The 12,616-nt window shown below is 39.2% G+C and overlaps 1 protein-coding gene across 5 annotated transcripts in view; it reads right to left on the reverse strand.

Annotated features, from left to right (window-relative positions):
• The window catches only part of HERC3 (HECT and RLD domain containing E3 ubiquitin protein ligase 3), a 198,430-nt gene that overhangs the window by 49,772 nt on the left and 136,042 nt on the right, over positions 1–12,616 (reverse strand). For all 5 annotated transcript variants that reach the window (XM_059887450.1, NM_001083663.1, XM_015471555.3 and 2 more), the window contains 3 exon segments: positions 3,313–3,336; positions 3,132–3,221; positions 1,799–1,969 (listed from right to left, as the gene is read on the reverse strand). In XM_059887450.1, the coding sequence (XP_059743433.1) occupies positions 1,799–1,969; positions 3,132–3,221; positions 3,313–3,336 (285 nt within the window).

Here is a 12,616-nt window from a genome sequence, read left to right on the forward strand (position 1 = left end):
CCATCAATTTGGAGCAGACAGGCAAACATTAAAAAAAAAACAATTCAAGAATACATTTTCAAAGAGTCAGATACACTGAGAGGTAAATGTTCTGGTACACAGAGAAAAGCAATGACTAACCTGAGTAAAGACAGAAATCTCTCTCAGTAGGGGTCTTAAACTAACTGATGAATATGAAAGGGAAGGGAGTACTTCAAGCAGACGCATCTGTGAGGGGCTATAAAGAGACCCATTACAGATCTATATGGAGCACGCTGGACCCAACCACAGTAACAACTACAGCAAACCAAAGGACGAGATTTGTTACGAGTTTTCTATATGCCAGCCACTTAAATTCTATTAACCTAATCCTCAGAATAGTCTTACACACAGAAATTACTATTATCATCCCCACTTTACTGAAAGGGCTCAGGCACAGAGCTAAAAACAAAAAGCACTTAAAAAAGCTTATCCTGGGAAATTCCCTGGCAGTCCAGTGGTTAAGACTCTGCACTTCCACTGCGAGGGGCACAGGTTTGATCCCTGATCAGGGAACTAAGATCCCACATGCCACATAGTGTAGCTAAAAAAAAAAGAAAGAAAGAAAAATTATCCTGAATACTGTGCTCAAGGTTGCCTAGAGCAGGAGGAGAGTAAAGGACTCTGATTATATGGATGCCAGTAGAAGACTTAACTCAGACATGCTACCAAGCAAAGAGTCTCATCTGAATTAGTGATTGAAAACAGGCGGCAAAGAGAGCACCTTCTGTTTGCAATATCAAAAATCTATCCCAGAAGTTCTAGGGAGAACTCCCAGGCAGACTGATGGGACTGATGCTACCCACTGAAATTCTGAAAAGGATGACAGTATCATGGATACCATCAGTTTCTTATCTATTACATTTCAGGAGTTTACAACAGGATTGGAAACAGGAAAGTCTTCTGAAGGGAAAGGTAAATAAATGATCTAAAACTTCAATAATTCACTAAATATTTACTGACTAGCTACTGTGTTCCAAGCATTGTGCTAAGCCCCAAGAATATATTAAGTGGTAACACAAAGCATGCATAGTTTATGAGGAAAGACAATTTCTTAATCATTTCAGAGTACTAAAAAGGGCCTATCAGGACAGACGACCAGCTGCCCAGAAAATCTCACTTTTCTATTTTTTCACCTTCTTTCTCTTAAATTTTTGACATCCAAAGACTTCCTAGATGCTGGCTTGGTAGTTTTACCTAATTGAAGCTTTAGCAGTGCTACTGTTTGCATGGTTTTGGTAGAGTGGGAACAGGTACACGAAAAAGAGCAGACAAAGAAGGCCCTATGCTGCTGCTGCTGCTGCTGCTAAGTCACTTCAGTCGTGTCCGACTCTGTGCGACCCCAGAGAGCAGCCCATCAGGCTCCCCCGTCCCTGGGATTCTCCAGGCAAGAATACTGGAGTGGGTTGCCATTTCCTTCTCCAATGCATGAAAGTGAAAAGTGAAAGTGAAGTCACTCAGTCGTGTCCGACTCTTAGCAACCCCATGGACTGCAGCCCACCAGGCTCCTCCAGCCATGGGATTTTTCTTAACGTCCAGGCAAGAGTACTGGAGTGGGGTGCCATTGCTGTCCCTCAAATAATCCACTGGCATTTTTATCTGATGTCATGTTGAGATGGTCTGTTTGGTGACTGGACAGAAGGAGGCGAGTAAATTCTTGTAAGATGAATGAAGGAAATAATGAATGGCTGTACTCCAAGATTTTAATTTTGCTGCTTCATCTGACACTGTTTAAAGAAACCCAGGAAGGTTATTTAGATAAATATACTGAAGGGCTCACTTTGAGAGGCTTTTTCAAATCAATATCAGAATGAATGCTCAGCTCTCTTAGGGCATCTCCAACAAGGTTGCTCCTGCGAACATGAAGGACCAGGAAGGGGCTTCTGGCCAGCAGAGGCTCCAAGGTGAGCAGCATGAAGACGTTCTGCAGGTTGGCCCCATTGACTGCCACCTGGAACAGCACACCCAAGAACACAGTTATCACCCAAGAGCGCATGTGCGAGGGAGACGGCTGTCAGCCGCGCCTTTGGACCACGGCTGGGTACAGGGCAGGGCAGAATGCTGCATCTCCACCTGGTTCTTTGTTTTCCTCCTAACTCTTCCCGTAGATTTTCTCAGTCATGTTTACAAAACACACAAATCTTTCTGAGATGAACCCAAAGAGATTAACTGAAACACTTTGTGAACCATATGATCCATAACTCATTCCAGGAAAATGATTTGGACTAAGCGGATTAAGACTGAAATAATATCTTAGTAGAAGAAAGTGACGATGTAACTGGGTAAAAATGGTGACTTTTGAATTAGCAGGAAAAGAAACCAAATAACCACTTGCTAAACAGCTTTAGTTCTTTGAAAAATGTCCATTTTCTCTGGAAAAGCTTTAAATTGTCAATATGATGGCTATATTACTGTGAAAACAGATCTATAGAGATAGATATAAATAAGAGCTAGAGACAGAGTCAGAAAGATGGGGAAGGGGGAGAGAGATGAATGAAGTTACATATCCACCAGCAGTAGGAATTGACAGGTTTGGATTGCTAGTTCACAAACACCTTTGCAGGCTTGCCAAAACCAATTATATTTTACAATCAAAACAAATTTAAATTAAACAAATCTAATTTAAGTTTTGGCTCAATGAAGAACTGCCAAGGTCCATTTAATAATGTATCAAGGGTCAGCAAACAATAGCCCATTGACTGAATCCAGCCTGCTGCCTGTTTTTATACAGCTCTTGAGCTACTAATAGTTTTAACATTGTTAAATGGTTAAACAAAAATAAAAAAAAAGAATATTTCACACATGTGAAAATTATGTAAAGTTAAAATTTTGTGCTACAACAGAGTTTTATACTTGAGACCATATGGCCCACAAAGGCAAATATTTACTATATGATACTTTATGAAGACACTTGTCAACCCTGTTTATGTAAATGTCCCTTCACTTGTATTTGCTTTATTCAATAGAGAATTGCTGAAAAGTTTTCTATAGGTTCTAAAAGTTATACTACAACTTTACCCAAATGAACCTTCTTCTGTTAGGAAAAATTACAACTGAATGTGTAAGATGAAAGAAACCCATAATAGGAAAAAATAATTTTTAAAATATGTTACCTGCATCTGCAGTTCAGCATCAGTTTGTAACATTTTGGTCTTGGCTTGGGCATCAAAGATAAAAGGGTAGGAACAAAGCGTTACAGCATCCTAGAAGAAAACACATTATTGGCAATATTATAGTATTCCACAGAGAATACTGCTGGAAAAATACATTAATAAATTTTAAAGTATCATTTACCTGCATTATAGATGGTCGAGCCTTCTGTGTAAAGAAAAATAAAGTCTCTTAGTTGGATTACAAAACTTGAACTTTTTATCCCCTACAAATAACAAAACAAATAACAAAATAGATAACCTATCTGACTATTTGGCCACGGAACTAACACCATTTAAACAGCTGACTGGAGTTATGATGGAATAGACCAGTTGTTTTGATAAATATAGACTGAGAAAAACACTGAAAACAACTTCAGAAAAATTTAAAGGACCTTTAGAAAAACAGCATTTCACTAACTCCATAATTTACAGCATTAATAGAATTTTCGTTTATAAGAAATCTAATACCAAAACAGGAGCTTTACAACCATGACTTCAGAGGTTAATCTTGTTAGGTAAAGTGGATAACGCAATTCATTTGTCAGCATGTTAAGTCTACCTCTTACAAACATACACGTACACACACTCTTGGGAGAAATCAAATATTTAGAAAGTTGTCCATAACTAGGTATTTAGAAAGTTGTCCCTGGCTTGGCCTACAGAAGATATTCCATCAATATGTAAATGAAATCTGAATAAACTTTTAAAGAAGGGAATAACAGATAAGCACACTACATTTTATTGCTCTTTATTGCATTCCACAGATAATCTTTTTTTTTTTTTAAATAAACTGAAGTTCTGTAGCAACGCTTAGTCTTATACCACTATCAGCACCATTTTCCCCTTATGTCTCTGTGTCACATTTTTGTAATCCTCTCAATATTTCATACTTTCTTATATCATTTGCTATGGTGACCTATCTTTGACCTTTGACACTACTACTGCAAAAAGATTACAACTTGCTGAAGGCCCAGATGACGGCCAGCATTCTTGTTTAGCAATACAGTATCTTTTAGTTAAGGTTTGTACATTGTTTTTCTAAACCTAATACTATTGCACATTTAATACAGTATAAACATAACTTTTATATGCACTGGTTAACCAAAAAAATTGTTGTGACTTGTTGTATTGCAATATTTGCTTTATTGTGGTGGTCTTGAACCAAACCCACAATATCCCCAAAGTATGCCTGCAAATAAAAACAACCACAAACATATCTAATAGGTAGGTTACAAACATATCTAAGAGGTACATTAGTTTATCAGGAGAAAAAAGGAAATCTCTCCTGAAAGATTAAGCTAATGAATACTGTTTGCTACATAACCCAACAGAATCAATCAAACAAAAAATCAACAGTATGGATCACGCTGACCTGGAGCAGTATTTCACAAACAGAAAACCATGGATTTATTCCCAGAAATCTGAGAGTGTTCTATGCATTTTGTGTGTGTGTTTTTTCTAAAAAAAAAAAAAAGAAAAAAATGATATCCTAAACAAAATAAAAACACATTCTGAATGAACTCCTTATAATTATGTGTTACCATATAATTTGCATTTATTTTAATGATTGCACTGGTGCCACGGTATACTGAATCGTCCAAGGAAAGGGAAAAAAGCAGTCTTCCTTTGTAAGTGATGCATTTGTGCCCAAGAAAAGGCCTCAGCAGTCCTGACTAGCTGCATGAATGAGGGTTTAATAGCAGCTGAAAGGACAAAAGAGAACTGAATCATCCCTGGGTGCACAGAACAAGCCACAGAACTCAAGTCCCCAGGCCTGGCAGCCTGCAGTCCTAATCACAATGCAAGAGGGGTCTCGCTTCAGAAAGGCATTCTTTCTCATCACATTAAATCCATGAGGCTAATTTGTATTTATTTTAGAGTTTTGCTAATATTTAATTTGTAAATCTGCTTTGGTTTTCTAATGTTTAAATGCTATATGAATAATAAGTGTATATATACTTCCTTTTGTATTCGTGTATATTTCAATGAAAGCACTGAAAAGAAATTCTTAAAAATATCACCCTGTTTATCCTTTAGAACAGGTTCCTTCTCTAGACTGAGAAACACTAATTACAGAAGAGAGTCCAGTCCAGGGAGACAAGGTGTAGAGTCTTATATGTAGAACCCAGGCTGACTTGATTCATTCTCATGCCGGCTTCTCTAATTACTCTGACTTTTGGAATTGAAACAACTAAAACACACACCACAAAACAGCACTCTACAAAGTTATCTTGTACTCTAGATACCCACAAAAGGTACAAATATCCTGGGGAAGCATGTGCCAATATTTAAAATTTTCTATCCTCCTTCTCAGAAGGGATTTTATTCTAGGCATTATTTGTCTGTTCTCAAAACAAAAGAAAGAAAAAGAAAGATCTTTATCATGTGTGTTGTTCTATAAAGCAAAATAAAGTTTTGCACACTTCAAACAGATTTAACAGTGACCATAAAAACAGTTGTTGGCTTTACAGCCTCCCGGTATACAGTGGGCCCTCCTTATCCACGTGTTCCATGTCTGCAGGGTATACCTAGCTCAGATGGAAAATGCTTGGAGAAAACTGACAATTCCAGAAGGTTCCAGCAAGCACAACTTGAATTTGTCACACACTGGCAACTATTTACATAGCATTCACACTGTATCAGGTATTATAAGTAATCGAGAGATGATTTAAAGTACTTGGGAGGATGTTCTTAGGTTATATACAACTAATATATCATTTTATATGAGGGACCGGCGACAGAGGATGAGATGGCTGGTTGGCATCACCAACTCGCCGGGAGATGGTGATGGACAGGGAGGCCTGGCGTGCTGCGATTCATGGGGTCGCAGAGAGTCAGACACGACTGAGCGACTGAACTGAACTGAGCATGGAGAGTTTTGATATGGGGGTGGGGACCCCTGGAATCAATCCTCCATGGATATGGAGGGACAACTATACGTAGTGAATACTAGTATTTTTATTGGTACAATGTAGTTATTTCAGACATCAATCAGCAGCTCTGTCTGTATTTCTTAGCTCTCACTCACTCTAGTTCTCCAATTCTTTCCTGCCATCCTCTCCCACAAACCCTGAAAATGCCGTTTTGGAGGTTAGGCTGATCTCCCTTCTGGAGGGCAGGGTTATCATGCTTTCAGCAGGGTACGATGGCTGGAAAGAAATTACTGTTGGGAACCAGAGCCAAGGCAAGAGAGTTGGTGGTCCAGAAGACCCCCACCGCTGGGGAGGACTGAGGTGCTGACTCTGTGGAAGGTGAACAAGGGTGTTCAGTTAAAAGCAGCAGCAGGCCTATAAGAAAGTCTGTTTATGTGTCTACAAATTTTATTTTTTTACAAGTCTGAGATTTTGTATTTAAAATTTAATGGTTTAATTTCACTGATTTTTATTTTGTAGATGCTGAATATTTTAGAAGTGGTATTAGTACTGGCGTTTCCAGATTACATGAACTAAATATTGAAACAGCAATATCATGATTCTGCTTCCTGACTGCTCTCCCTAACCTGGAAAGATGTATATGAACGGGTAAGATATGTGACCCTCTTCTGAGAGGCTACTTGACCTGGGCCATTCATTCCCCAAAAGTGAGTCTCCCAAACCTAAAACTAGCAAAGTACCACTGGTAGATCACATTTCAAGTGTTCCTGCTTGAAATGGGGTGTCCCTGTCACCTTAAATCATTTTTCTTAAGTATATGAAACAGGAGCAATGAATAAATACATGATACAGAACTGGAGAGCTGGGGAACTAGGAATATTTTTTTACATCCCAAGCCAATCTTTCCTAACTGTGGCTGTGACTGGGGACAAGAGTCACCGCATGAGCGCCTGTCGTGCCAGGGAGGGAGCACGGGAGCCTCTGCCTCAGGGCCTGCTTGCCACCGGGTGCTCCTGTACCCTCAGTGGGCACGCCTGGCCCCCAGTACCACTGGCGTGCAGGCAAATACAGCGGTGCACAATCCTGGCACCAAAACACAGCCCCGTACAACACATACAGCCAATGTCACGTAGACTCTAGTCTTTATTTTTGAAGCATTTCCTCTGTATCACTGACTTTCTCACTTGTGCTGCCCCATGGGAGCCCACGGCATCACTCATTCTGTGCTCTGTTTATCTGGTTTCCAAGTGTAGATGATGGCAGTTTATTAATTGAAGTAAATAAGCCACTACCATCTCTTCTTTAAAACAAACAAGTCAGTCACTTTAGAATGTTTCTTCTGTACGCCACAGTTCTTGGCACACATGTGTTGTGTCTCTTTGTAATTCCTTTTTCACTACACTAAGTATGTCACAGAGGCAGCCACCATATCCCATAGGTGTCGCCATTCCCAGTGACTACCAGGCATGTGATATACATTAGGCGCCCAAGACTGCCTACTGAAAAATAGCTACCAGGGCTTATGACCAGGCTTCCCTGGTAGCTCAGCTGGTAAAGAATCTGCCTGCAATTCAGGAGAACTAGGTTCGATCCCTGGGTTGGGAAGATCTCCTGGAGGAGGGCATGGCAACCCACTCCAGTATTCTTGCCTGGAGAATCCCCATGGACAGAGGAACCTGGCAGGCTGCAGTCTATGGGGTTGCACAGAGCTGACACAACTGAGCGACTAACACTTCACTTCAGGACTTATTAAGTACTTGGCAAAGTAAGGCCTTTCCATGCTTTTTCCCATTTAATTCTCACAATACTGTTAGAATTCACATTTCTAAATGAGGATGCTAGGCTTACAGAAATTAAGGAACTATGTGTAAAGTCACAGAGGTAGCAGGCCTGAGCTGAGACTGAAACCGGTTCTTTTTGACTACGGTAAAGCACGTGCTCTGAACTGTAAACTATACTGCCTTGGCTACTACACCAAGCTAAAAAAGTTAACACATAAATCTCATGTAGTGTGAGATGCACACACAGACACACAAACACGTACACACACACGGTGAAATATTATTCAGTCATAAAAAAGAAGGTAATCCTGCCATTTACAAAAATATGGGTAAAACTAATGGACATTATGCTAACTGAAATAAGCCAGACAGAGAAAGATATATACTGCATGGTGTCATTTATATGTGGTATCTAAAAAAAAAAAAAAAAACACCCAATCTCATAGAAATAGAAGAAGAATGATGGTTGCTAGAGGATGGGGGGACAGAGGTGGGTGGGGGAGGAGACGGGGAAATGTAGGTCAAAGGGTACAATCGTTTCAGTTACAAGTAAGTTCTAAGGAATTAAAGTACGGCATAGTGACTACAGTCACACAGTATTATACACTGGAAACCTGATGAGAATACATCTTAAGCATTCTTAAGACACACAGGAAACAGGTTAACTCTGAGGTGATGGATGTGATCATTAACTTGATCTTTGCAATCATTTCACAATGTACATGTGCATCAAATCATCACATTGTACACTTCAAATATTTACAATTTTGTTTGTTAATTATACCTCAATAAGGCTGGGGAAAATCCACTTATTGTTCATTACTATCATTTAAAAGCTCATAAATAAGCCTGTGAATATATGTTCAATCAAAAGGAGGCAAGATCACACAATGGGAAAAGGACAATCTCTTCAATAAATGGTGTTGAGAAAACTGGACTGGCATGTACAAATGAACAAAATGATCACTATCTTACTTACTTACTATATATAAAAATTAGCTGAAAATGGATCAAAGTCTAGAATGTAAGATCTGAAATCATAAACTCATAGATGAAAACATAGGTAGTAAGCAACTTGATAATCAGTCTTGGCAGTGATGTTTTGGATCTGACTTCAAAAATCAAAGACAAAAAAAGCAAACATAAATAAGGGAATTAGATCAAACTAAAAAGCTTCTGTACAGCAAAGGAAACCATCAACAATATGAAAAGGCAGCCTACAGAATGGGAGAGGTATTGGCAAACAATATGTCTGATAAGGTGTTGACAAAATACACAAAGAATTCATACAACTCAATATAAAAAAAAAAAGACAATGGGCAGAGAACCTTAACATTTTCCCAAAGTCAACACACAGATGGCCAAGAGGCACATGCAAAGATGCTCAACCTCATTAATCATCAGTTCAGTTCAGTTCAGTCGCTCAGTCATGTCCAACTCTTCGCGACCCCATGAATCGCAGCATGCCGGGCCTCCCTGTCCATTACCAACTCCCGGAGTTCACCCAGACTCACGTCCATCGAGTCAGTGATGCCATCCAGCCATCTCATCCTCTGTCGTCCCCTTCTCCTCCTGCCCCTAAACCCTCCCAGCATCAGTCTTTTCCAATGAGTCAACTCTTCGCATGAGGTGGCCAAAGTACTGGAGTTTCAACTTTAGCATCATTCCTTCCAAAGAAATCCCAGGGCTGATCTCCTTCAGAATGGACTGGTTGGATCTCCTTGCAGTCCAAGGGACTCTCAAGAGTCTTCTCCAACACCACAGTTCAAAAGCATCAATTCTTAACGGCACTCAGCCTTCTTCACAGTCCAACTCTCACATCCATACATGACCACTGGAAAAACCATAGCCTTGACTAGACGGACATTTGTTGGCCAAGTAATGTCTCTGCTTTTCAATATGCTATCTAGGTTGGTCATAACTTTCCTCTCAAGGATTAAGCGTCTTTTAATTTCATGGCTGCAGTCACTATCTGCAGTGCTTTTGGAGCACAAAAAAATAAAGTCTGCCACCGTTTCCACTGTTTCCCCATCTATTTCCCATGAAGTGATAGGACCAGATGCCATGATCTTCGTTTTCTGAATGTTGAGTTTTAAGCCAACTTTTTCACTCTCCTCTTTCACCTTCATCAAGAGGCTTTTTAGTTCCTCTTCACTTTCTGCCATAAAGGTGGTATCATCTGCATATCTGAGGTCATTGATATTTCTCCCAGCAATCTTGATTCCAGCTTGTGCTTCTTCCAGCCCAGCATTTCGCATGATGCACTCTGCATATAAGTTAAATAAACAGGGTGACAATATACAGCCTTGACAATATACTCCTTTTCCTATTTGGAACCAGTCTGTTGTTCCATGTCTAGTTCTAACTGTTGCCTCCTGACCTGCATACAAATTTCTCATGAGGCAGGTCAGGTGGTCTGGTATTCCCATCTCTTTCAGAATTTCCCACAGTTTATTGTGATCCACACAGTCAAAGGCTTTGGCATAGTCAATAAAGCAGAAATAGATGTTTTTCTGGAACTCTCTTGCTTTTTCCATGATCCAGCGGATGCTGGCAATTTGGTCTCTGGTTCCTCTGCCTTTTCTAAAACCAGCTTGAACATCAGGAAGTTCACGGTTCACATATTGCTGAAGCCTGGCTTGGAGAATTTTGAGCATTACTTTACTAGTGTGTGAGATGAGTGCATCAAAACCATACTGAGGTATCACCTCACATCTGTCCAAACTGCTATTAACAAAAAATACTATTTTGGGCAAGGATATAGAGAAATGAGACTCCTCATGCATTGCTGGCAGGAATTTAAACTGGTACAGCCACTATGGAAAATTGTATGAAGGTTCCTCAAAAAATTAAAAATAGAATTACCATATGATCCAGCTGTTCTACTTCTGGATACTTATCCAAATAATACAAAAAACACTAATTCAAAAAGATATATGTACCCCCATATTCAGAGCAGCCTTATTAATCAAGATATGGAAACAACCTAAGCGTCCATAGATATATGGATGGAGAAAGAAGATAAGGCATACACAGTGGAATATTACTCACTTAACCAAGCCTGATGTTATGGGGCCTTTCTAGAACAGACCCCTCCCACCATCCTCTGTTTTAGCTCCTTTCTGAAGGACCTAGATAACAGTACCTGGAGCACATTTCCTGAGCTGTGCAGCAGATACTAAAATCCCCACCAAATGCCAAGAAATTACTACCTGACGACCATGAGCACACAGCCCCCAGACGTACTGGAGTCCGAGGATTGACAATGACACTGCCCTCTTACCTCACCATCAACCAGATTTGGGCATGGGCTGATTACACACCCTGCAACTCCCTTCCCTCCTGTGGCCATTAAAATGCTTTCCTGAAGCCCATTAGGGAGTTCAGGTGTTTTGAACACTAGCTGCCCTGGGCTCCTTGCTTGGCACTCTGCAATAAATGCTATATTTTCCTTCCCACAACCTGGTGTCAGAAATTGGCTTTACTGAGTGCACGAACAGTAACACTCAGACAAAAAGAATGGAATCTTGCCATTTCCAATGACTTGGATGGACCTTGAAGTGAGTCAGACGAAGACAAGTGCAATACAATTTTATTTATATTTGGAAGTGAATATATTCCAAGATTTGCTTGGAATCTCAACAAGCAAAACCACAACAAACTCATAGATAAGAGACAGGTTAGGTGACTGCCAGAGGGAAGAAGGGATGGAGGGTGGGAAAAATGGGTGAAGAGGGTCAAAGGCACAGACTTTCAGTCATAAAACAAGTCACAGTAACATAATGTACAGCATGGTGACTACAGAGAATAAAACAGCACTGCATATTTCAGTTGCTAAAGTTGCTAAGAGAGTAATTCTTAAAAGTTATCTGAGAAAAAAATTTGCAACTATGTGTGGTAACAGACAGTAACTAGACTTACAGTGATCATTTCAGTGTGTGTAAATATCAAGTCATTATGGTATACACTTGAAATAATGTGACATGTCAATTATACCTCAAAAAATTAAAAAAAAAAAATACATGAAAAAGCTTTAGCATTTTAGGTTAAAATCCAAGATATCAAGAAATTTAAACTTTTAATTTCTAGTAGTATCATATAACAGAAAAAAATTCCACAGAAATCACAAAAGGTCACGTTATTTTACCCAATTTTGTATCTTTCTGTAATAACCTTAATTATTGAAGAGGAGATGAGCAGCTGGTATTTAAGGCTTATATTTGTTTATCAAATATTAAGAGAAAGGAACAATAAAAAAAGTTATAGAAGTTGCTCACTTAAGTACTCCATTCAGAGACCACAGTCATGATAATCTATATTTTTAACACCAACAACTTCTTTTTTAGGGTCAAAGTAAATTAGAGTCCACTAGGATTCAGTACCAAGTCACAGAAAGAGTAGATCAGAAGTCAGAACAATTGGCTTTTAAGCTAACTGAGTTGGTGGAAAAACTGTTTAGCTTCTCTGAGACTCCAATTTCTCACCTAGAAACAAAGCAGCTGGCTAAATAATTCATAAGACTTACTGAAGCTCTTAACATTTTATGAGTCAATGAATATTTATTCATGAATTCATAAAACAGAGAAGTTTGTCTGCTTACAACTTCTAAATTAGCAGATGAAAACAGAGTTCATTGCTAGCTTCCATGCCTACGTAAATCCATTTAGAAGATTTATCCACTTTTCTGAAAAGTATTTTGGCTTTTTAAGGCAATCAAAACCCATATTAAAACACTCAATAGTCTCCAGCATTGATCATCTGGTATTTGACAAAGAAAAAAATCTTCCTTAAA

The sequence above is a fragment of the Bos taurus genome, chromosome 6 (genome assembly GCF_002263795.3).
Source record: "Bos taurus isolate L1 Dominette 01449 registration number 42190680 breed Hereford chromosome 6, ARS-UCD2.0, whole genome shotgun sequence".
In the NCBI taxonomy this organism is placed as follows: Eukaryota; Metazoa; Chordata; class Mammalia; order Artiodactyla; family Bovidae; genus Bos; species Bos taurus.